Here is a 25,593-nt window from a genome sequence, read left to right as displayed (position 1 = left end):
GAGATACTTTAGCAGAGAAATGTTAATGACAAACTTAATGTACTTAACTGCAGTTAAATCAGTTGGAACGAACTATCAAGTCGAAAATTTGACTTAACTACCTTAGTCAACCTCAACACAGTGTGGAGCCTCACGCTACGCCAGAGAATTAGAGGATAGAGCGTAAAGAATAAGAGGTAGATTCAGACTTCCGATGTTTTTAACTCGTTAATATCGTTTATAACAGCATAGTTACGCATAGCATGACTCATCTGCCTTATGCCAGATATAAAAGGTAAGGAACCGGTCACCACAACGTCTAACGTGAAATTGAATCTCATAATGCAAAAAAGTCGCTATTCATTTCAAGCTACATCGAAGTAGCTAGGCCGTCGATGAGTTTTTTGAGGCCAAGGTTCACCTCGAAGATCGGCTACGTCAGCCATCTTCGGGCGCCCGAGCGCCGAGCAAGCTAGGAGTCGAAGTTGTCGCCATGACCAAAATCGGCCGGAAGGATCATCTTCATCACCAATATATTCCTAGTCATTTCTACAATATTATACTCCTCTTATGTATGACGTAGGCCTGTAGATGGTGGGGTGAGCGCCGACCAGGTACGACGTCTATAATTGGAACATCGATGCTGATTCTCTGGAAATCCAAGCACAAAATAGTATACACTGCATACCTATTTACATATATAACCATTTCCCCTTTGAATGCCAAGAACCCTAACCCTAGGTGTCGTATGAGTTGGTGTGCCCATAGAGCCAAGAATGCTATGGCGTTGGTGCGTACGTACCTAAGCTGTAAAATTAACTTTCGTGCTTTCAAGTTATATTGTTGCTTACAGTGATGTATGTGATTACGCCGGATTTGAACTTTTTGGGTTTTTAAGTTCTTCGTTAACTCCGCAATGAAACTAGAAGATATCTCCACTCCACTATTTCCAGCTCGCTTCTATGTATCGCTGCGCCCGTCAATCTACATTAAGGGAGGTGTATCCAGCTCTAGCCAAACTGCTAAGTATGTACTTATACGCGTGGCTACAAATTATTTCAGAGATTAAATTCTACTTTAGGTAGGTTGATATGCCCCAACTGCCCGATAATGTAATGAGCGGAAATTTGCCTAATTAGTGACCAATTTAATAGAAAGACCTTAATTTTACTATTCTGATAACTTAGGGATATGTAGGTGCGTAGGTTAGTACACATAGTACCTATTGGGTATTCTCTAAAAGAGCAAGTAAGGTACATGACAAAATAAGTAATTAGGTATAAGGTCTATGATATAGGTAGATACTAGATAAGTACCTACATTAGGTGCACTGCACTCAGCATCAGAAGTAGCTTAGTGGGTGTGTTGAGAATTAGCCCGGCAAGACTTTTTAACAAGCTTTTATTAGGTCGACCTGTATGTAACTAACTATGTAATGGAATCTAAGGTAACTAATTTAACCATCTTCCAAGGATCGTAGCGTCATGAAAATTGGCAGCTGTATGTAGTTCTGATGACAATACAATAATATAGTACTGTCGAACTGATCTGATGATGGAGACAGGAGGTGGCCATAGGAACTCTGTGATGAAACAACGCAACCTAATTGTGTTAGGGGTTTTTAGAATTGTCTCGATGAGTATTAGTAGTCTGTCGTAAGAAAAGTACAGTCAGCGATAAAAGCTTGTACCAAAAATGAAATTTTTCCAAAAACTTATTATTGTCAAAGAACAGTGTGTAGATCATAAAAGGGAACGCCACTTAATTGAATATTTTTGAAGGTAGGTAGGTAGAATTCATTCATCATTGAATTATAAGTTTGCATATTATAACACTGTACACCTGTTTATGGGGGACAGTTAGTTTTAATCAGGCTAAGAAATATTAGAAAGGTACTAAATAATTAGAATCAGTAAAGTGTCCCTTAAAAACAATAATACCAAGCTTGGCCAGCACAGTCATAGAAACTGCCAAAAAAGGATATGTTATGGCTTTCAGTAAGGCATTTGTTTCCAATACCTATTAGTTTGTACCAGGAAGAGCCCAGTAGCGCCCTCAGAATCAGAATTAGGAAATATTATGGCATACATCCTGGTTATCCAAATTTGCTGGTCAAACCATAATATTAAAAATTTGGTTCATATGATAACAGACCTTGGCATCCATTGTTTGTTACTCACCGATAACACTCAACTAGAGTACACAGAACAATACAATAGCACTTTTCACTGCAAACTACTTCACCTTGGTCTAAATAAGCTCTCATTCAAGTTTCACAAAACTTAAGGTTCTCGTTTAAGAAGTCTACAGGCACATATAACTGCACAAACATCAGTGGGGATTAACACATTGAATAGCTACTTCACTGTCACCCCAGCTTGGGTAACCCACTAGGTGGTACCACCAACCCACTGGTAGGTTCAGTGCATCACATTTTTAACAACACAAAATGAGACACTGAAGGTTGCACTTCCGCTATCACTGTCACAAGGTATAAAAAAACTACAACTTCAGAAGGAATAGGTAATCTATTTGCATGTTCACACACTTACACTAGCACCTCACCTACCATACACTAGTTTTACACTATAACTGAACATATAAAAAACTGAATTTATGTCACTATCTCATAAATACACTTGAACAATTTTTAGTCATCAGTTTATCATCTTTTGATTGTTATAATACTAGCAAACTAACACCTATTATTTTTTTTTGTTTGTAACAATTATTGCTGAACACTAAAACTGTGGACAAACACAGCACTTGCACAATTCAAAATTGGTTAATGAAACCTCCACTTAACTAATTTTACATACACCTCACAACAGCACTACACAACACAAGAATACAGAACAAAAGTGGAAAACATTTTGAATTTATAAAAAATCTTAACTAATAATCATTTTGTTTACATAATTTAAACTGTCATCTTTTTTAAGCAGAGCCTCCGCGTACCACCACAATCACCAAGTGGTCCTCTTTCAGACTGTCCTCTGTCAAATTGTGACAAGTTCTTTTCAGTAGATCTGTAGAAAAGTCACAAGGGGGGAAAGAGTATAGGACTCCTGTGGCTTCTGTCTCTTTGTTTAACAGTGAGATGACGCCAGCCGCCTCTTTTTGTTTCAAATATGATACCAAATTCCTCATTGGCCTTGTCTGAATGCTTGTATCTTCATTGGTTATAGAAGCTGTAGAGCCTGCCACACCTAAAAAGATAGCATGGGAACTAGATGTAGCAATTCTCTTCTGCACATCATCTAGTTTTGGCTGGTCTAGTCTCAATCTTTGTGTAATTCGCAGCTGGTTTTTGCCATCTTCATCCTTCATAAGACTGTCAATGATTTCAGAATCACCATCTGTGAGATGCAATTTTGTTGGAAACAAGGAATTTTTAAGAATGAGTGCACCATTCCAAATTGTGGTTGCTTTTCGTACAACTTCTGGTAGTGTACGGGCCGAAGCTAGCATGCCTCCACTTCGGCGCGGCGAGCCATCTGAGTCGCTATCGGGAGAACGGCGCCGCGGCGACCGTGAACGCGAGCGGTCCACTCCAGGCTCTCGTGAACCAGAACGACGAAGTCGGCCTTCATATTCTCCATCAGCAGGAGCGCGGCGCCATTCGTCGTCACGGTAATCTCCACTGCCGTGATAAACGCCTCTAAACATACCACCGCGACCACGGCCGCCCCTACCTCTACCTCTGTAACCAGGTGTACCATATGCATATCCGTCCTCCCAGGTGCCCTCATAACCTTCATAGCCTTCCACAGGCCTCCCATCTTCACCAACTGGTGGTGCATAGGTTTTAGGTCTGTATGGTCCACCATTACCAACATCAGCAAAATCTATGCGAAGACGCCTATCAGGACCGCCAAGTGGGAATCCTCTCATTTCCTTGACTGCTGCTTGTGCTGCATCAATGGAGTCGTACAAAATGTAGGCATGGGCTTCACCCTTTGCATACTCAATCTTTTTAATAGCTCCAAATCTATCAAATTCTCTTTCCAGCTGGGCCACTGAGGTCCAAGGTCCTAGACCACCAACCCAAACTCTTGTTGTTGGTGTTGCCTTACCATATCCAATCTTACATTGGAATTTGCCAATGTATTGACCGGAGAGCTCTACTTTGGCTCTATGTGCCATGTCAAGAGTTTGATATCTAACAAATGCAAAAGCATTACCTGTGCCTGGGGGTGGCCGTTTAATGTCAATATCCTCAACAATACCATATCTGCCAAATATGCGTCTCAGTTCCTCGTCAGATATGTTTATCTCCAGATTGCCTGCAAACAGTGTCCTGGTAGCTAATGGATCATCTTCGGGGTGGACATGGTGCAGGTAGTTAGGGAACTTGTCTTTCTTGTTCTCCATTTTCTCAAAAGGAGGGTGATGAGGTCTTGGCATGTATGGGCGAGGCATGTAGTGGGGATGCGGAGGGTGATGCATGGGTGGGCGGTGATGCATTGGAGGCCCATGAGGACCAGCCATGGGATATTCATGCATGGGTGGGCGGAAATCTCTGTGATGGGGTGGCACAGTGGGTGGAATGCCATAAGCTCGGTCATCAGGTGGGGGTCGACGGCGCTCTGGAGCTGGAGACCAAGCATAGGAATAGGGGCGGTCATAATCGGGTGGTGTAATACTGCGGGGCCTGCTCCGGTACTCTGAACGTACGGGCTCATAAACAGGGTCAACAATAGCAACTTTATCATACAATATTATACGCGGTTTGGCATGTTTGGCGTCTCGCGCATCTTCAACGCTACGGAAACACACGTAGGCGACGCGTTCGTCTAACTCATGGGAAATTTTGATGCTGAAATCTCCAAACTTTTTATACTCCCTGTACAACGTATCCTTTACGATTTCGTCTGAAGCTTTGGGGTGAAGTGCACTAACGCAGAGAACCTTATAGTAGGGTCTTGAAGACTCCTCGCGGACTTCACGAGAGCGCACATAATCGTCGCGATGCGGTGACACGTAGCGGCCCCGGGGACTCGGGGAGCGGACCCTCCGCCGCACCCGCTCCGGTGTGACGCGCTCATCCGAGCTGTCGTCGTACCTGCCTATGCTACTGCGAGTCCTCTTCGAACGCGGCATACTATCCCTGGACGAGCTCCTCTTCATGTTACGAATTTTCACCGTTATACGATCTCTATCTCTATCGCTACGCGGTAATCCAATCATGAAAGCTCAGTACGATGAACCACTATCTGAAATGCACAACATTACACGTCACTTCAAAATGTCGCCATGTTCCAGAAAATGTACAATCACTGCAGCACACAGAGTTATTGAAGTCTTACCACAAACTATTAGTCACTTTTCTCGGATCACTCAACACCGTAACACCTCCACTCCACGAAAATAACACGCGACTTATTGAAATTCACAAGAACACTACTATAGTGTCACTCACTAACATTTCTTGACAAATCAAAATGGCGTCATCTGCGTTGTACGTTTTGGTCTTCGCCATCAGCCCATCACGCCATATAGCATAGCGCTGCCCCACCCGTTTCATTCAGTAAATGAAGGATTGGTGATTGGTTGGTTCGTTCCATTCGTTCGGTTGGTGGAGAAAAAATGTTACCAAACTTAAAAATATTTAAAGTTTGTCAAAGGATTGTCTCATTTCAAACATAGACAGACAGAATCATACTGCCTGTGGCCTATTTTATAAAGCTACAAGTTACAATTTACAAGCGGAAGTCTCGTTCTAACCCTATGTGTTAGAACGAGACTTCCGCTTGTAAATTGTAACTTGTAGCTTTATAAAATAGGCCACTGGTGGCGCTACTGCGCCAAATTCCCGTTCGACCTATTTTAAATCAAAAACTCTACGGTGACTGCTAGCCACGTAGACATGACGTGGACATACTGACTTACTGACAACAGACTTCAATATTGAAAATCGCCGCATCAAGTACTGATTTCCTTCGTGATATTATAAGAAGAATCCTGAAGTTTAATATATAAATATATCGCTCCGCCCGCTACAACATAATATTACACCGCTCTTGGATTTCGTGGACAAAGGACGACGGACGAACGGGTATGTCACCTGCGAGTATAAATTTTGTTTAGAACCGCACACCGCAGTATCGGCTCCAGTTCCCGGATTCTCCGTATTCTTCCAAATTCTAAAGTCCACGATAATCTATCACTGCCTCTGTCTTACACTAGTACTAGCACCCAAAAGAAAAGGATAAGTATAGTTTTTTTGTTCTTATTTACTGACAAATTTGGTTTGACCAACTATAAGTACTAAATCATCGAAAGAAGAATCGATTTATATTTTTCGATTCGATTATTCCTGCCAAAGCTAAAAAAAGCATATTCGTCTCTACATTGTTTATGATAAATTTGTAGCTTAGATCTAGACTAGTCTGCGGTCTGCGATTGTTGACTTTGACTGTGTCACTTGTCAGTCCACTAAACTTATACTGTGCTGTGTAGTTTGACTACATTGCTGTGGATAAAGGAAATTCATAAAACGGATTAGAAAAGCGAGACAAAACTCTGAAGATATTAAAATTATTAAGAGCAACTTGATCAGTTAGTCACAAAGCAATCTTTTTGCAAGAGTAAACTATATAATTCAAAATTGCTGGGCGAAAATTAAAAATATAAACATTGAGCCTAGAGGGTAAAGTTCGAATAACAAAGATATGGATATTATAATTAAAGTAAATAATCAGTCCAACGGTAGAGATAAATTAGCTAGGTAAGCATATTAACATGATTCAACACCAAAGAAGTATCGTTTTTTCTGGTCTTTATTAATGTAATAATTTAATTTGTGAATTTCAGATTATTCCAGTATACTAGCCGGCTTATATGGCATCAGCTAGAAACTAGAAATGCTAATAAATATTCAATTGACAGAATTCGAAATCTAGAACTTGCTCTCAGTTCTTTCCGTAAAAGTAAGTAAACAACATACCTCATTTCATTATGTAGATAGTACCTAAGTAATTGATCAATTAGTTATTAATACATTATACGATAAGAGTTTCTCAGTGCCAGATAGCAAACTTATTTATTTTTTCAGTCTTACGTCTGGGAAGATGTATAGATATTTGCTACACTGCCTTGGACAGCATGCATATTGAGGACCCTTTTCTCAGAATATCACTTACAGTTAGCAAACTGGCACATGGACTATACTTATATGCGGACCATGTTGTATGGCTAACCAAAAGTGGATTTCTAAAAACAGATTCTGATAACTGGAACAAAACTGCAAACCGATTTTGGTTACTGTCTATTATAGCAAATTTGGCTAGAGACTTCTATGAAATATTACATGTCTTGGAATTAAATAGGTCATCATTTTTAAAACCTTCAGAATTACTTGGTGTAACTTCTAGGCAATTTGATCTGTCTTCCAGTTTAAAACATGTACATGCATTTATTTCTTGTCACAAAGACATATTTATAGATACTGTTAAGAATTCTTGTGATTTGTTTATACCTTTAACAGCTCTGGGTTTTACAAAGCTCAGTCCAAGTGCCGTTGGTACATTAGGAGCTATATCATCAATAGCTGCCTTGGTCACTATTATAAAACCAATAACTAAGTTAGTTCCATAATCTCATACAGTATAATATGTTAATTTCCTGAATCTAATTGAACTGTAAGGCTGGTTTCATATTATTTTGTGGTGCTGGGTAAGGATTGTGATGTTTCTTAAATACCATTTATATTGCTCGTTGGGAGGGTTATTTGTTAGGTTTTTTTTATCATAGATATCATGTACTATGATATTAATGTATTCTATGTTGCATCATTATAATCATGTTGATTAAATGTTACAATTTAAGATTTTATCACTTTTCTTGTTTTATTTCATTGCTCCTTGCTTAGGTTAGGCCCCTATGCGTTTTACATGGTCTCAGTTGTGTTGTGCATATGGTAAATAAACACTTTAGTTTGTTATTTAACAAATGATTTGATTGTGTAAACAGTCAGTTTAGTAGTGATGTAATTAACCACCTTAAAAAAAAGGAGGTTCTCAGTTTATTTACCAACTATGATCATGCTAACCGAATACACGAGAAAATCAATCTTCCCTTGTTTGACTAAATATCCGTAACAGACTACCGCACCGCGCCCTTGGTGCTATCAACTTATCTCTACTCGCTCTAACTTATAGCTGCTTCTTTAACACATTCAATACCACTAAGTGCTACGGGTTACGCTCGTAGCGCGTAGCCACGGTTTCGTCGTATGTAGCGCGTAGTCGCTACGAACAGTGTACCTGACAGTCGGGTTCTTGGTGTTGAATGTGTTAACGCACGTACGGCGACCACCTTAAAGCCGTAACCACTACTAAGTTCGCGTGCGGTGCGGTCGTGTGTTACGGCTATAAAATTTGGGGTGCGTTCCGAGTATAGTCTCGTCAAGCTATTTATGTCAGTAGAAATAAGCGACATATTTAAAAAATGTAGGCGCAAAGGCGTAATCTTCCATAGAAAAGTTTGAATGTCGCGCCTTTTACTGCTGACAAAGTTGTTTGACCGGAGTTATAGTTTGGCACACATATAGACGGTCAAGCAAATCTTGTCAGTAGAAAAAGGCGCGAAATTCAAATTTTCTATGAGACGATATCCCTTCGCGCTTACATTTTTCAAATTTGTCGCCTTTTTCTACTGACAAGATTGCTTGACCAAGTATAGCTCTTGGCACAAATTACTAAGAAGATACTATGGCTCTTGGTATCCAAACGCACACCTTACTGTCAATGTCAAAGACAGAACCTATAAAATCAAATAAAATAATTGAGATTTTCATTATCCTCATTCCTCAATAATTGTTGAAAACAAACTAAAATGGCCCGTAATGTGGCTGAAACAGCAAGAAAATTCCTTTTAATGGGACAATGCGTCCCGTCTGTTAAACAAAATGCAGCTAAAATTAGAGTGAAGAGGTTAGAATTGGATGAAAACTTACTCATGGTTAGTATAAAATAATACTTTTTAGGAACTCTAGATAAAATAATTCCTTATTATCCATATTCGCATTGTTTGTTCTGTTAAAGTATTTCAGGAAAGACGAATTCTACTATTGCCATGATCCTACAAAGAAATGTAAAACTGGAGACATAGTTTTAATCCAATCTTTGCCTCAAAAGCTGACTAAACTTATTACCCATGAAGTAAAGGAGGTTGTTTATCCATTTGGCGATGTGACCGATCCAGTAACAGGCAAAAAAGTGGCTAAGGAAAAATATAGAGAAGATATTGACAGAGAAGCAGAATTGTATGGAAAACTGAAGTCTACCTTTGATTATAAGAAAGCTCCTCCAAGAGGCTGGCAAGACAACAAAAAAGACTTTTCTTCTAAACCTACTTACACGAAGTTCCATGTATTTGATGAAAATGATCCATATGCTATTTAAGTAGTTTGTGTTTAATTATTTTATAGTTTCCGTAGGTAAATAAAATTATGTAGATATTATAATGGTTATTTTTTTATCCTATCTGAAGTTACCTGCATCCTTTACTCATAATAGTGTGGCACTTATAACAAAAATAAGATTTATTTTGTTTAGTACAGTCAAGGTACACTTTTGATAACCCACGCAGTGAAAGTGTTAATTTAAACATCAAACTTCTATTAAAAAATGACATAAATAACACTTGCACTGCATGATCAAAATCTTTTTCTTGGTCTAACTCTTAACAATGTGCCAAAAATATGTACACTCAGCTGCAGGAGATAGTTGACCCCTTCGGCTACAATAAAGTTCTAAATACAACAGCTCCAAACATAACTTGGTTCTTACGTGGATAAGAGTCTGCAGTCATTACCTCATTACACAACAACGATAAACTGTAACAGGCTAAGGGCCAGTTGCACCAACCACACTTAAATAACAGACTAAGCAATATCACTCAACAGAGTATTATGAAAATTCCCATACAGCGAACGCTTTAACACTTTCGCAACCGGGCAAAAAACGGCGCACTACCCCAGAAACCGGTCGTCTATATCTGCGTACAAAACAACCCGCTGGGCGGGTTGTCCGGCATCTGAGTAAAGTTTACGAGTGCCCGAGAGTCGGGTACGCGGTGTCGAATGTGTTAACGGTGACAGACGGTTTGGTGCAACCGACCCTTAGAGGTCATAGGTGTTAAATGGGTTTACTTACAAAATGAAACAATTGACAAGTGATAACTCAAAAATTAATTTATTCAGCCCGCATTTGTTCAAAGTAAACCAGCATCATTCAGCCAAGAACTCTCTCTCGAGCGCCGCGCCCATGAGGTTCCAAGAGCTGTCATCATCGGCGTCGTCGGGCGGCTCGGAGTCCGACGGCGGCGACCGGCGCGGCCTCTTGCGGCGGGTCTCACCATCTGCAAAGAAATTAAACACACTAGAGGTCCAACCATACTATATTCAAATCAGTACCACACCACTAGTACCACAAAGGTGAAGATTTGGGCCAGATGCCGGATGCAGTTTTCATAACTTTTAAAATCCTTGACATTTATTCGGTTAAGTTAGTTAATGTCATACTGTTGTCATAGCCATAGCACAGGTTGCAAAGTTTTTTTTTAATAGAAAGTCAATCATTTCCGTTTTATAGGGGTTGGTCGAATTATTAACCCATTTCCAGGCTGCACCAACCTACAAGGTATTTCCAAAAAAGCCAAATTTTTGTTAATCCAGCTTTGATGATTAATTTGAAGAAAATTCATATTTTTCGAAAGTTCAATCTTATCAGAACCTTAAATCGGATTGTTAAGGTTGAAATTTTATTGGCGCGTATGTGGTCGATAAATCGTACTATGTCTGCAAAGGGGTTAATTAGTACACTACCACCACATTTTCGAAAGGTGCTCATACAAACTCATTTAAAAATTATGTCCTACCCACTACACTAGTTATTATGCCCTTTCGTATGACCTACATCGTTCAATTCACCGAATAATGGCTACAAAAGTGATATAATGAAATTTTTAAGACAACAGACACGATTGTTTATTTATTTATTTATTTTATTTAAGCCTTTATTTTTCCTTAAGTAGACACGATTGTTACTTAGTTGCAAACCAACCTGTGTCTGATTCACTGGAGTTTTCACCGTCCCGCGTGTCGTCTAGTCTACTGTCTTCATTTTCTAGTGTGATCAGCCGGTCTTCCGGTGGATTCTCTTCATCATCCAAGTCGTCATCCTTCGCACCGGTCGCTTCGTCGTCCGACGAACTCTCATCAGATTCATTGAAGATGTCCTCAACCTAAATAAGTGTAAAATTATAATGTGAAAAATTCCAATATATTGGTCGCTAAGTAGGTTGACAGTGGCAAGCTGGTATAAGTCAGGCGGATTTCTGAATTCATAATTGTCCATAGTAGTTATTTGCCTTTCTATCATCCTTGCATATTCGAGCGACAGGGAGGCAGATAACGTTTTTCGCTTTCGACGTTGACGGCAGACCTTCGGATCTGGCGAACGCGTGCACAGTTAGTCTGTTCGGAAAGAGAAGAGTCGTGGAATGTATTGGACCACATACATTCCACGACTCTTCTTTTTCCGCACAGACTCTATTCGCTAATCGTGCGTGTACTGCAAATTGTACCACGAAATGCTCGCGAGTAGGCAGTGATACTCTTGAAAACTGTCGAATAGGGTCACATCAGCCTTAGAGCTCATTGTTATTGTGAAACGAGTCACCGGGGGCACTCTAACCGGACGATTCACGTTCGATCTACCGGTTAGCGATCGCTCGTTACCTCCCGGTCCATGTCGGCGATGTCGTCGCTGGAGAAGGAGAGCAGCGGGTTGATGGTGTCGGCGAAGCGGCCGGAGGCGGTGCGCTTGCGCGCGGCGGCGACGGGCGGCGCGGGCGCGGGCGGCGGCGAGCTGCAGTGCGCCGGCGGCCGCCGCGACAGGCTCTGCGGGATGCACCATTACTATTTATATTGTGCGAATTTCTCGTCTAGACGTTATCAAAATATAGGTACCTATAATAATGTAAACTACACGCGAATAGGACAAACTGTTTTCCAACTGTTCACTTTCATTTAATTCTCTCGTGAATGTACGTATGTAGTGACGTAGTAAAAAGAACTGGCGACCAATTCTGATTTAACAATTTGATACAGTTTCTATATTATTCTGATACAATCTTGATGATACCACACGCTAATTGGTGCGCGTGAAATGCAGTCTGAGTCGTATCTAAATAGTATCGTACCGAGATCAAAATTATAACAAATTGGTAAGTCCTATTTAAATGAGTCTTCATTTAAATAGGACTTTACAGATGACTAAGAGCTGATCTCAGTGACAGACAATCTACAGATATACAGGGTGTAATCGTTAAGTGTAGCCAGGCGATAATTCAGTAAATATAACACATATCAGAAAACTTCAAATTGATATCGAAAGTGCGTTACCCAATGAGTAAAATTACATTAATAACTTTTTTAAATAAAAACAGAAATATCCCAAACTTTAACTTCAAACCCTCCCATACATTTAGTACGACGACTCACCCCTCAAAGAACGCCGTCGGTGTCGTAAGAGATAAAACTGCTTGAGATCCATTATTTGCGATAGTAAACTGTAATAAAATAATAAAACTACCGTTTATGAAATAATAAATCTAACATTTAACTTATTTTTTAAGGAAATACATTTTTTTGTTTACAGTAGTTGCTCGAAGTGACGCCCTTCTTGTGCGATACATTGACGGACTCTCTTAAATGTTTCTAAATGAACTTTTCTTAAAATTTACGTTGTGATTAAAAAATAAATGTTAGATTTATTATTTCATAAACGGTAGATTTATTATTTTATTACAGTTTATTATCGCAAATAATGAATCTCAAGCACTTTTATCTCTAGGGGCGCAGTCTAGGGGTGAGTCGTCGTACTAAATGTATGTGAGGGTTTGAAGTAATGTTTGGGATATTTCTACGTTTATTTAAAAAAAGTTATTAATGTAATTTTACTCTTTGGGTAACGCACTTTCGATATCAATTTGAAGTTTTCTGATATCTGTTATATTTACGGAATTATCGCCTGGCCACACTTAACGATTACACCCTGTATACTTTACCTGTCCGCCTCTTTGTAGGGGGTATAATCTTTCGTCAACCCGCTCCCATCTTTCCGCGCACGCCCACAGCCATTCTGGTGTCACAACGTGTAGTTTGTTCTTTCCTTCGCCCATACGCCTACTTGCGTGCACTTTTGCAGTTCCTAAAAGTTGAATATAAAATATAAACTATCAAAGTTGTAGTACAATCAACCCATCGAGTCCCCTTGCCGAGGACAAAAAGTTACTTCTAAATCCCATAGACGCGTTATCGTACAGTCACCTGCAATAATATGTGACACAACAAAGGCCGCAAAAATATCTGACACGATCTTATTCGTAGAGCCATAAGAGCGTGTCACATATTTTTACGGCCTTCAAAGAGTAACATATTATTGCAGGTGACTGTACAAGCGATACAAAATGTATTAAAAATTAAAAACCTCTAGTCTTAGGCGCTTGGCACACTGGATGCGATTCGCACGTCGCTCTGATGCGCGAGTAGGATGTGGCTATAATACGCGCATAGCGTTATCTCGCTCAAACATCGGAGCGAACGTGAGAATTGGATCCATTATGATAAGCGCCTTAGAGGTTTTTGACTTTGGCTGGGACTCATGAAAGTACGTCCAAAGTAAGTCCAAAGTCTTGACAAAATAGAGATAATATTCTAGCTGAGACTTGAAGTTTTACAGCCTGGCAGGAAAGAATAGAAATTAAAAAGTGGCAACACTGTAGTGTCGTCCCGTTCTCTTATAAATTGATTTGAAAGGGACGTCACTACAGTGTTGCCACTTTTTCATTTCTACTCTTTTTTGACAGGCTTTATAAGATGGAGGGAATATATTTCCCTCTAGGATTTTGCACTTTATTGCAAAGTGATAGGGTTAAATTTTGCATAATTTCTGACACCTTATGCCCGTTAAAGGCGTGTAATGTGCTAACGGGAGAAACCTAAAAAGTAGTCTTCATGAATAGTCACATACCTGACCGCACAGCTACTAAATGAGTTGTTTTCTCAGTGAAATCTTGCGTCACTTCGGCTCCTAGACTTCTTGCTACTAAATACGCCCTAGAAGTTTCTAATCTCTGGTGCGTGGGCACCAGCCCGCTGAAAACTAAGGTAGCCCCTTCAAGAACTTTGCTCTTCACTTCTGGTATGACGGTCTTCAAGTCTGGTATTTGTTTACCATCCATTTTGTCATAAAGTTCGTAGAAAGATCTAAAAAAAATCATGATTAATTTTATTTTCCTTGCCAAAAGTTCATAGCAATTCCAGCTCAGATTGGTATGAAATTCCTATACTCTGTATCTTTAGGTATTTAAATAAATGTAAACAAACAATTTGTATATTTTCGGGTAGTTTTAACATTTGAATACAAAACCGCCTGGATCTGTTACTGAACGACCTGACTTTAACCTACATTATATGATTATGTAATGTTTTCATCTACCCTCAACTGGCTTAAGGAGCCATTTGAGGGTAGATTTTGTTTACTTTTATTTAAATTCCTATAGTAACAAAATTAGATTTTAATTAAAAAATGCTTTTCGTAAATCATTTCCAAGTGACACCCAAAACATTTTCGTTTGCGTTCACAGCCTTACACACAGACTGAAGTGTTTTTTAACTTCTTACAAAAAGGGTCCTTACTTGTGTATTCTCAACAGAATATCATCCAAATATATTAAATAGTCATCAGGATCCTCAACTTCTATTTGTCCATCCGCTGTCTCTACCCATTTAGGCTCCTGCGCCTCATTGGCTACATCTTCATCTTCTTTTGCTTCTGATTTATCTTCCTTATCTTTATCATTAACAATTTTCCCGTTATCACCATCCTTCTCGGCTGCTTCTTCCTTCTCTTTCTTATCACTATTGCTTTCTTTGTCCTTCTTTTGTTCTGGTTCGGGATCTAATGTGGGCATTTGATTGCCAGGGGATACTTGGGAACCGTTTTTACCACTGATAAGCTTTGCTTTCTCGTCAACTGGAATTAATAATGATTCAATTAAAAATGTGTCTTACGATATGAACTTATTAAGTAGAAAAGAAGTATGGTAATGTAGTCCTCGTATCTGTCTCTCTTTTAAGGCTTAATACAAAAGAAAGTCTTCAGAAGGACCCTTAGTTAATATTTGGACTGATCAGTAAGATACATCTTATTATTCCAAAATGTATCTCTGAAACAGTATCAATCAATCCACTTGCGTTTCTCGTGAGTGGCATGATGGTATAGTAAATATGTATATGCTAAATATGTCACCAATATCCCATTTCATACAGGAATCTGCCGCGCTATGACGTATAATCACAATGTCAAAGCTCTTGGTGCAAATCTCAGCAATTAATATACAAAGTGGATCTCCAATGACAAATTCTTTACCAATAGGCGGGTCTACACAGAACGAGGCGCCTCGCGAGGAAATTGCCGCGCGAAGCAGCTCGATCAGTGGAGACGCACCTCACCCGAGGCATTGCAGCCGCGAGTGAGTTTACTTTGCGCGAGGCAAGTCTACACAGGCCGATCTGCTTCGCGCGGCAATTTCCTCGCAAGGCAGCTCGTCCTGTGTGGATCCGCCTAATATTTTGTTTAATTATATACTTACTGGCTTGAGGTGGTGCATTGATGTCTCCCGTGGACTGAAAGAATGAGTATGGCCTCACATGGATCAAGTTAGACGCGTGCCGCCACACATCCTCTCTATCATCTATGATGCAGACCATGTTGTCTCCACAAGGAAATAATGCCCTGAAAAAAAATATATATTGAGACTAGAATGTTTTTTGTTTCTTAATGCTCTATCTCTTAAATTGATACCTAATCTTTATTCATGTCAAACATTATTGGTAGGTGCATTCCAAGTCAATCTTAAAATCGACTTAAATGTATCTCTTAAATGCATCGGTACAAGCGACGTGGAAGACGGTAATGTTTGTTTAAATGTAAGAAGTACAGACCGCATCCAGTTTTCATTTATTTTTAAATACAACTTTTCTAATAAAGGGTCAAGCGCTAAACATGCTATTTGTTTAGTTTATCTGAGTATATTAGGTGCGTGTTTAGCACTACATATCTACAAATTCTTCAATAAAGTGAGATGAGTCTTAAGTAAAAAAAAAGTAAGTACTTACTTTAAATTTGCAGATTTTGTTCTAGCATCAAAACACTCATCTCTTGACAATATCCTATGGGAAAAGTACTTCTTTTCAGGATCCAACAAGTCAGCTATAGCATGAGCGTACTGTCGGGCGCCAAATGTACAGACATGGAGCTCATAGTGTTTAGATGCTGATTCAAGGAACTCCTGGGTCCGGGGCCTGAGTCTGGTGTGGCACCAGCGCCCTGGGCTGCCTGGACCTCGCAGGAAGAAATGCAGTACATCCTGTAATCAAGTATTAAAATAATGTTACTACTGTTACCAGAGCAACACCTGCATATAATTTAAATTTTACCTTATCATTTTCTTCTGTAGAGAAGTAAAATGATCATTTGATCAATATGAAGCCTTAGCAAAGTTGTCAGTAAATAAATATTTTTGTTACTTCATTTGCGGCCTTGACTCCATATCCCGGAATTACTTATAGAAAACGAGGAATCTAATATTTCTAATTGACCTGTCTGGAAGAAAATTTTGTGTGTATCATAGTGTTTGGGTTACTTTCCCCTTTGTCTTTGTACCTCAATTTCCGTAAATTGTGTTGATTTTGACCTGTGCTGTGTACAGTAAAATGATTACTACTATTATTAAGCGTTTGACCGCCAAAGATCAAACTAACGCGCGCGGCTACAGCGTGTAGCCAATATTAACCTTCGTGCATTCCTTGTCGGAGTCACGATGACGCGCCGCACTTGAATGGCGTGGCGTCCATTATGTATAAATGCGCCAAATAATATCCAAACTTTACCTTCAAATTAGGTGGAATATTATCATTAGTTGTATGCACTAATGTCTGATCCAAGTCTACTAGCAGCACCAGCTTGCGATCTTTAAGAAGGCGGTCCGCATCCTCCCGGCCTAACTTTTGAGCCAGCTCCTCGGAAACCTAGAAAATATATGACAATAAAAATCATTTATTTGTTGCAAACCATGGTTATGTATTCGTTTTTGCTGTTGATTATTAATCGCGAAAAAAATGACATGCTTATAGTTTTATAGATAAGAGTGAATCAGATATTTTATTGCAATTTTCTGTGTTAGATGTTCTTGCATGTGAATGTGACAATACCAAAATGGGTATCATATACAGTTTCAATTTCATTATGAAGATTCATGAAAATAATATGGTCATTATATTAATATTACAATTGTTTTATTGTTGTAAATATACTTTTGGTGTTTTGTTTGCCATACTTTTGTTGTTAGTAATGTTTGTATGATTATCTGGTTATAAAGTCTCATTGAACTAATCTAATGAACCATAAAGTTTACTTTGATAAGTATGATCCCAAATCTGATTAGCGGGGTCCACATAGAGCGAGCATAAGTGCGAGGCAATTTCCTCGCGCACAAAACGGCCAGTGTAGACGTGCCTCGCGCGCGCCGCCTCGGCCGAGGTACGTCTAATTGCCTCGCGCGTACTCGCTCTGTGTTTACCCGGCTATTTGGTAATCAGGGGACAACTTTTGTCTGAAAAATTAATATAGATGGGTAAATCAGAGTACCTTAAGCTCAGGTACGGAATGCACCATGGGCACGACCGCCACGTCCCTCTTGGGGGCCTCGTCGGTCCGCAGGTCGGCGCCGCACTCCGCACACATCTCCTTCATCACTGTCGGGTGCCGACATTCTTCTAATTCTGCTATGGGCGTCCTGTAAGAGTAATGTTTTGGTTAGCAGTCATTTGTATAAGTGCTAACATATCCACAAATGTTGATAGTGCGAAATTTGACACTGGTATTTAATAGGAAATTTTGAAGTATTTATACTATTAAGTTCTACAATACTCACCACACGACTCCAATTATAAAAATATGAGTAGTAAATTTAGTAAACAAAAGTAGTTCAAATTTGGCGCGAAAGTAAGATTAACATGGCCGCGCCAGAAAGAGATATAGCAAAGTACACTTTAGAAAATTACGTGTTTATTATGAATGAAATTGTATTGGAATATGAAAGCAAAAATTATAAGAGTAAATACAAGATAAGTTTATGTGACGTCACTCACCCCGGCTCTGCAATGTCGCCTTCCTTTACCTTGATGCACGATATCGTACCAGCGCGAACAGCTTTGTATTTCTTTGTTTCACTACTTTGGCCTGACGAATCATTGTATAAAAATAATATTTGGCCTTGTGATACGAATGCACCTTCTTTCACTTTCCATTTTGTGAGTTTCACAGGCTTTTCTGATGGAACAGAAATAGGCACAGTTTGGTCGGCCATTTTGAACGGATATTGCGCTTTGTTTATTGTAAGAACGATATCTTATTGGTCAGTAACAATATATTTTGGCGGTATCTTAATATCTACCAATGAAATAATACACAATCACATCTAGTATGTTTCTGATTGGCTCAGTTCTTGGATCACATGACAGCCGGAAGTAACGCACTGCGACAATGTGCTAAATAACTACGGTGTTACTAAGCTTTAAAAAATACTATCGACTGCGGTGAAATCGAATTATTTCAAAACGATTACGATTTTAGTTTTTATGTTGTCATACTGATGACGGAACGTCAGGAACGTGACTATTTACAATTTATTGTGTCATTATCTGTGCAACTTTTAATTCGTCGTCGCTGACGGTCGAATATTTGTTGTTATTTTTATTTTCTACTTTTTTTCTGTGTAGAATTTATGTAAAAATATCTGTGAATTTGGTTTTACTATGTCTGAAGATAATTTAACTGTGAGTGATACCTCAGACATCGAGGAAGGCGGGAATGCTGAGCTTCGTGGATATCTGAGTAAATGGACAAACTATATTCACGGTTGGCAGGACAGGTTTATTGTTTTGAAGGATTCAACTTTATCATATTACAAAAGCGAATTAGAGAGCAATCTTGGATGTCGCGGTGCCTTATGTCTGAAAAAAGCTAAAGTTAAGGTAAATATGATTAATTACTCGTCCGTATCCGCGCCGCACAAAAAATGTGTTTGCCCTTGCAATGACTAGTTTCCTTCCTACTCACTCCGGTACATTTTAATGGTAAACAAGTTAGTTTTAAGATGTTTCGTTCGATACGGCCTTGTGATTGCTTATTATTACCTCCTATATATTTAGTTTGATGAATCCTCACTTTGTTGCAGCCCCACGAGTTTGACGACTGTCGTTTTGATGTTTCCGTCAGTGATTGCGTGTGGTACTTGCGAGCCTCGAATCCCGAGGAGAAACAGCAGTGGATTGATGTTTTGGAGTCATTTAAAGTGAGTAACTACACTAAATCCCAAATTATTTAAGGTGTAATCAAATTTCAGAAGCTATGATAACATGAGTGTGTCCTGTGGGTTTGCCGTGGCATGGCAAGCATGTAAACGCGCCATCAAATCAACAAATCGTAACTCTTTTCAACTAAGTTATAATCGCCTCTGTTACAAACATAATTGAGCGACCAATAGCCATGGCCTGGAGGGTAAAGAATCCTAAATAATGTATTCAAGTGCAATTGTCTATATACATAATTAGCAACAGGATCATTAGCAACAGGTCATGACTAGGTAATTCCACTAATTGCCTGTGATTGTTTCATCTCAAGCCATAATGAGTTGATTGATTGTCAGGACTAAAGATCACAATGCAATGTAAAAGATGCAGATTGGTCTGACCAACAATTAGTATTCTTCTTAATCATTTGTGGGCTCCTCCTTTTTACATTTATGAATATATAACTTATGTGTTAAAGGCACTTGCTGCGGCAATTAGTGGAACTCATGGTTTGGCATATTAGAGCATGAGCTGCGCATGTTCAAAATGTAAGTCTTTATAAAGAGTATTGTATGTGCAACATCCATAGAGTCGCCCATAATATTGTCATGGTGATTTATAATTGAATTACCATATTCTATAATGGTAATATGCATGGTTCATTAAAGTACTACCCTGCATTCTAGAATTTATCAGACTCTTATGAGTTTAACAGAAAATTTAAACTAAATAATGTCTTTAGTTGTCTGCAGTGGTACTCAAAAAGATAGGCAAGCTTTGTTAAAGTGAACGTAATTTGGGTTTCCATTTGGTTTATAATCTGTGGGCTAAATGCTCAATTGTCTGAAAATTAGGCAAGCCTAATCCAATTTAAACTGTCATGAGACATACTAACATTAAGCTAATTTTACGCTTTAACTCACATGTTTTTAGTCACTTGAGCGACATGTTTCGGATAGGTCTCCCTTTTCAAGCACTAACAGTTGCTCATGATGGCCGCGCTACTCAAGCGCTATTAGTGCTTGAAAATGGAGACCTAGGCTCTCTGTAACATGTCACTCGAGTAACTAAAAACATGTGAGTTGAACTGTAAAATTAGTTTGATGTGAGGCAAGCCTGTTGGTATCGAGTTCTATAGGGGCTCCGCTACTGATAGAAATCCAGTTTATATTAAATTATTACCTCACATCATATTAAATTTAGCCAATGCCATATAATATTCAAATGCATGTGAGAAACAACACATTGAATAGTTTCAAGGGGAACTAGAGGTTTTAATAATCAATATCTATTAAAAAATTCAATAATACTACCTACTATATACACTTCTGACAAAGCATCCTTATATCCTACAGTAGATAAGATAAGATATAAGTATTATGGTAATCATCTTATCTACTGGCTTTAATTGTCACCTATGTAGGCAATGAATCATTATTGTCAGGTGATTATGACTAGCAAGGTGTATAAAATTGAGACATTGAAGTTTGTAACTCATTATCATAAGAAAGTTGGTGAAATCTGATTAATTAGGCAAGATTTATTAAAGTAATTAGAGCTCTAGAATTAATCACTAAGCAGGCTATATCATTTACTGTATGTGAAGCTTATTTTCCTAGCACATTCTATTTTCTCTACCTTATGGACCAAGTTATTGATGTACAATCAATTTTTTCGCGTTGCTCCTATTCAAAAATTTACTGAATGGACGTTTGGGCTTACGGCTTTATTTTATAACGTCCTCTCGTATAATGCTATAATACAAATGCGACATTATGCGACAATTGCAAAAGTAATCTTACCTTTCATATGGAAAGCCAGAAATAAGTTAGAATACATAGGGTATTTCGCCAGTAACTGGCCGCCCTAAACTAAAAATTAATTCTAGTCACCTATAAACAGAATTCATTATCAGTATAAGGTTTCAATAACTGGCCACCTTATACTAAAATGAATTCTATTTATAGGTGAAAATAATTCATTTTTGGTTTGGGGTGGCCAGTTACTGGCGAATTACCCTATATGAAATAATATACCATCGTAGTTGTGTGTGTAACAAGTTGATAGGTACCTAGTACTTACATTTTCAATTGAAATTATATTTAGAGTCGTAAACATCGAACAATCATGTTATTTGCATATAATATGAAACCGCCACTTTTCTGTCAAGGTTATTTGATAATACGATAATATTATCCTTTATTGAATTTAAAGTGGATCTCCACTCGAGCGGTTTAATGGATTGTCTCTATGTATTAATTTGCTTTGATTCGGTCATGCGTAACGTCTGTATAGTGTATAGCATTCTCGCCGAGTTACTAATGTAACAAATATAACCGTAATCAGTCGTAATTGAATTACGATTTCGGTTGTGTGACTCACGGACTAAACATGCTATTGTGGACTCGTAACATTTCCACCCGCTTTATCAGTTTTATCAGTTTATCAATCGTATCGACGAGGATTTCAATATTGATGACTAGTATGATAACAAGCCGAACAGGTACTTGACCACGGGACGTAGGTATATTATTACCTATTGTATAGTAGGTATGTATAAGAGGAAAGGTAATAACTATATAAAACGATAATTAAAGTCATAGGAAAACTGAAAAATCTGTGTTTCATAAATAAAAAAGGGAAACAGTCTCGACGGCAATGTTTTTCGGATGTAGGTATGTTGTATTTGTATTTGAGTATCTACTGTCTATTTTATGACACAATCAGCTTAAATAAGTTGACCTCCTAAATTATGGATCTATATCTGAATCCCTAAAATCTTTTCTCCTATCTTTGCATTCCCTAATATTGTTTGTCATAATGATCAGATGTCCTAACGCGCGTATTCCCTAATTTTGGTTTCCCTATTATCGAATGGGCGATTTTTTTTGTCCTAATATCTTTTACCTAATGACACTTTCCATATTGAGTATTTATCCTAATGTTATGTAGCATAATTCTTTTTTTGCCTAATTATTGTTAGGCCTAAAAATTATATATCCTAACCATCATGTTACCTAATTTCACTTAGCCTATCGTTGCTTGACCTAACACTCGTATGCCCTAATTTTGATTTCCCTATTGCGTTTCGTTTTTACAATGGTCGCAGTTCTAACCTAACCTAACCCACTTTTGTGGCAGCAGTTCGTTTTTGCGAGGATCACAGTTCTAACCTAACCTAACGCACTTTTGTGGCAACATTTCGTTTTTACAATGGTCGCAGTTCTAACCTAACCTAACCCACTTTTGTGGCAGCAGTTCGTTTTTGCGAGGGTCACGGTTCTAACCTAACCTAACCCACTTTTGTGGCAACAGTTCGTTACCATTCATTATGGAAAGTAATTGTTATGACAATTGATCAATAGGAAAAGTAACTGTTATGACGATTGATCATTAGGGTAATAGCCATTAGGTCAAAACAGTTAGAACATGTTATTTTATGCCAAACATTGTTAGGGATTTCGAAGAATATGGTAAAAAACATTAGGGATCTTGATAGTTATGGTACAAATGCTTAGGGCAAATGAGTCTTAGGCTAACCATTACATTATGGAAAATAATCGTTATGACAATTGATCATTAGGGCATGTGCCCATTAGGACAAACCAGTTAGGGCAAGTGACTTTAGGACAAACGTTGTTAGGGATTCAGAATGACACCCCTAAATTATAGCTATTATGGTTAAAGGCTAGGCTGCATGAAGCTGATTTAACATAGGTAATAAACTAATTTAGTCCCAAAACCAAGCTACCCCACACAACTTTATTATAGGTATCCTATTGATAGTAAAGAAGATTTTTTACGAAACTAAAAACGAATCTCACGAGGCTTACAAGGAAGGGTACCCAACTGGTCAGCTCCAATTTGATTTATTTTTATATATGTTATAGAGTAGTCTAAAATAACGGACACGTATTTTTTTTTAGCTGCCCATACTCAACTTACTGGGAGAAATTGGCCTCCAAAGTACTGAAAAGTGACAAAACGCTCTGACTTCTGTAGAGTTTTCTTCAAGCAAATTGCTAGTTAATTACTGGTTTGAATATATGTTGGAGAACATGAAAAAATAATGGACACGTGTTTTGCTATTTCGGCTCAAATTCATATTATACAAAAAAAAACGCACTTCAAAATTTCATACTTCTCATCGTTTCACGCGCTTCACTTCAGTACCGTGTGTTCACGTCGCCCGCCCGGCGCCGCCAACGCGTTGCCGCGCGCCTGCAGCTCCGCGTTCACCATGATACCGCGCGCCTAACAGACTATTCAAATATTTCAAATGTACCTACACTTTTAGGATCTTTGATGTTTCAAAATATGCTAGGACTTAATGTCCAAACCGGTTAACAACCATGACAACATTCTTCACTACCTGGAAGTTTTTAGTTTTCATTATAAAAAAAACCAACAAAATAACCAACGTGAAATTCGAGTAAGGATGAGAATTATGAAACTTTGAAGTGTGTTTTTTTTTGTAAAATATGAATTTCAGCCGAAATAGCAAAACACGTGTCCATTATTTTTTCATGTTCTACAACATATATTTAAACCAGTAATTATCTAGCAATTTGCTTAAACAAAACTCTCTACAGAATTTAGAGCGTTTTGTCACTTTTCAGTACTTTGGAGGCCAATTTCTCCCAGTAAGTTGAGTATGGGCAGCTAAAAAAAATACGTGTCTGTTATTTTAGACTACTCTATAACATATATAAAAATAAATCAAATCGGAGCTGACCAGTTGGGTACCCTTCCTTGTTAGTCCGAAGCGCGTGCTAGAGGGAACAAAAACTTTAGTTGTATTATATTTTTATAAGACTAGTATTAAAGACTGTTAAATAACTTATAAATGTTGCGGCGGGCGGTGTTTCACTGACGCTCATAGCCAATAGCGGCACTAGATGATCCAGTAGAGTCAGTGTTAGCATTATTTTGACGTGATAACGTCTTATAAATCGATGAACACCGGTAGCATGCACGAAAAAGTGTCACGTTGTGGACAGATCTCCATGGTAACGTTACGTAATGTAGGTAATGGTAATGTTTTCTTATGACGTTATCACGCAAAATTATCGTCCGTAAACCGACTTTAAGAACAACCATTTATTTAAATACCTATGTGTTAATTTTATGATTTATTTCAGTTCCGACTCAAAAAATGTTGTTTCCTCTCTTCAGGTGGAGTCGGGATATGGCACAAGCTCAGACAGCAGTTCCAACGGCGGCGGTTTGCGGCGTCACGGGTCCGTCACGTCCTTACAGTCGACGGGTTCCCATGGTAAGATTATTTTTATTTTACCCGACTACTGCAATCGATAGGGTTATGATTTGAGGATCGATCACATGACAGCGCTGCTCTAAAGACGTGGACGCACCGTTAACGTAGGAAAATGTATGACAAAACCGCAACGGATAAGACATGTCACTGCCTATACATGTGTGGCGTCAAGTTCCGGTGTGGTAGGCCTTTAAGTGGTCTGTATACATTTTAATATGTAGGTTCCCCCATTGAATGAATGAAAATGAATGAAATTAATTTATTCCAGAATGTGAATCCATATGTGATTAAAACATTTAAAACTAATTACACCATTACCATTGCAACGGTGGTTATGAACAAGGTTATTTTTATGATTAAATGAGCTCTCTTAAGGTTCTTCACGAAAAAAATCCTTTATCGGGTCCAACTTTAAATCTTCTCAATCTTGGTAGGGCGGTTAATTGGTACAGCGCCGTAAATTGCCTTACATTGTTTGTCTTGGCATTTAGTCCATGCTACGGGGAATCGTAGTCTGAGGCTTCAATGTTATACACAGACTACACAGATATTATATTAGGGAGCGATTATGAGGAGCGCGCAGTCATATACTCTGTCCCCAGTGCCACCACTGAGTTGCATACCCTACACTATTTTATACTATGACTAGCGACCCGCCCCGGCTTCGCACGGGTTAATAAATTATACAACTAAACCTTCCTCAAGAATCACGCGAACATACAAACAAACATACAAACAGACAGACGTGGCGGGGGACATTGTTTTATAAGGTGTAATGATAGTGATAAGTTGATAACTCACGCTCACCCCTAGACTAGAACTCCAGTTTCATAAATATCTTGAGTTTACACCAGTGCAGGTAGAAAACGTGGACGCAACTGAATTCATACTAAATTAGTAGGTACAGTAC

At 38.6% G+C, this 25,593-nt stretch overlaps 5 protein-coding genes and 1 long non-coding RNA gene across 6 annotated transcripts in view; 4 read left to right on the top strand and 2 right to left on the bottom strand.

The window, feature by feature from the left end:
- Window positions 1–25,593, top strand: part of LOC134798273 (uncharacterized) — a 683,132-nt gene that overhangs the window by 420,214 nt on the left and 237,325 nt on the right. The window lies entirely within an intron of this gene.
- On the bottom strand, window positions 2,493–5,442 carry LOC134798245 (RNA-binding protein spenito). Its single transcript, XM_063770623.1, has 2 exons — window positions 5,289–5,442; window positions 2,493–5,195 (listed from the first exon to the last, which is right to left on the bottom strand). The coding sequence occupies exon 2, from the start codon at window positions 5,167–5,169 to the stop codon at window positions 2,917–2,919; it is 2,253 nt and encodes a 750-aa protein (XP_063626693.1). The 5' UTR covers window positions 5,170–5,195; window positions 5,289–5,442; the 3' UTR covers window positions 2,493–2,916.
- LOC134797880 (peroxisomal membrane protein 11B) lies at window positions 6,415–7,818 on the top strand. Its single transcript, XM_063770229.1, has 3 exons — window positions 6,415–6,709; window positions 6,796–6,911; window positions 7,037–7,818. Exons 1-3 carry the CDS (start codon window positions 6,654–6,656, stop codon window positions 7,576–7,578), a joined length of 714 nt encoding a protein of 237 aa, XP_063626299.1. The 5' UTR covers window positions 6,415–6,653; the 3' UTR covers window positions 7,579–7,818.
- On the top strand, window positions 8,754–9,448 carry LOC134797879 (small ribosomal subunit protein uS17m). Its single transcript, XM_063770228.1, has 2 exons — window positions 8,754–8,943; window positions 9,027–9,448. Exons 1-2 carry the CDS (start codon window positions 8,818–8,820, stop codon window positions 9,384–9,386), a joined length of 486 nt encoding a protein of 161 aa, XP_063626298.1. The 5' UTR covers window positions 8,754–8,817; the 3' UTR covers window positions 9,387–9,448.
- On the bottom strand, window positions 10,163–18,542 carry LOC134798243 (RNA polymerase II subunit A C-terminal domain phosphatase). Its single transcript, XM_063770621.1, has 11 exons — window positions 18,206–18,542; window positions 17,703–17,850; window positions 16,946–17,083; window positions 16,172–16,422; window positions 15,646–15,788; window positions 14,690–15,026; window positions 14,022–14,257; window positions 13,057–13,199; window positions 11,726–11,887; window positions 11,049–11,229; window positions 10,163–10,344 (listed from the first exon to the last, which is right to left on the bottom strand). The coding sequence occupies exons 1-11, from the start codon at window positions 18,421–18,423 to the stop codon at window positions 10,214–10,216; spliced, it is 2,088 nt and encodes a 695-aa protein (XP_063626691.1). The 5' UTR covers window positions 18,424–18,542; the 3' UTR covers window positions 10,163–10,213.
- LOC134798244 (ceramide transfer protein) overlaps window positions 18,740–25,593 on the top strand; it is a 66,616-nt gene continuing 59,762 nt past the window's right edge. The window contains exons 1-3 of the mRNA XM_063770622.1: window positions 18,740–19,090; window positions 19,294–19,410; window positions 24,584–24,683. Of these exons, the coding sequence (XP_063626692.1) occupies window positions 18,872–19,090; window positions 19,294–19,410; window positions 24,584–24,683 (436 nt within the window). The 5' untranslated portion in view covers window positions 18,740–18,871. The remainder of the gene's footprint in view (window positions 19,091–19,293; window positions 19,411–24,583; window positions 24,684–25,593) is intronic.

Source organism: Cydia splendana, chromosome 16, assembly GCF_910591565.1.
Source record: "Cydia splendana chromosome 16, ilCydSple1.2, whole genome shotgun sequence".
Lineage (NCBI taxonomy): Eukaryota > Metazoa > Arthropoda > Insecta > Lepidoptera > Tortricidae > Cydia > Cydia splendana.
This window is presented reverse-complemented; position numbering and strand designations above follow the sequence as displayed.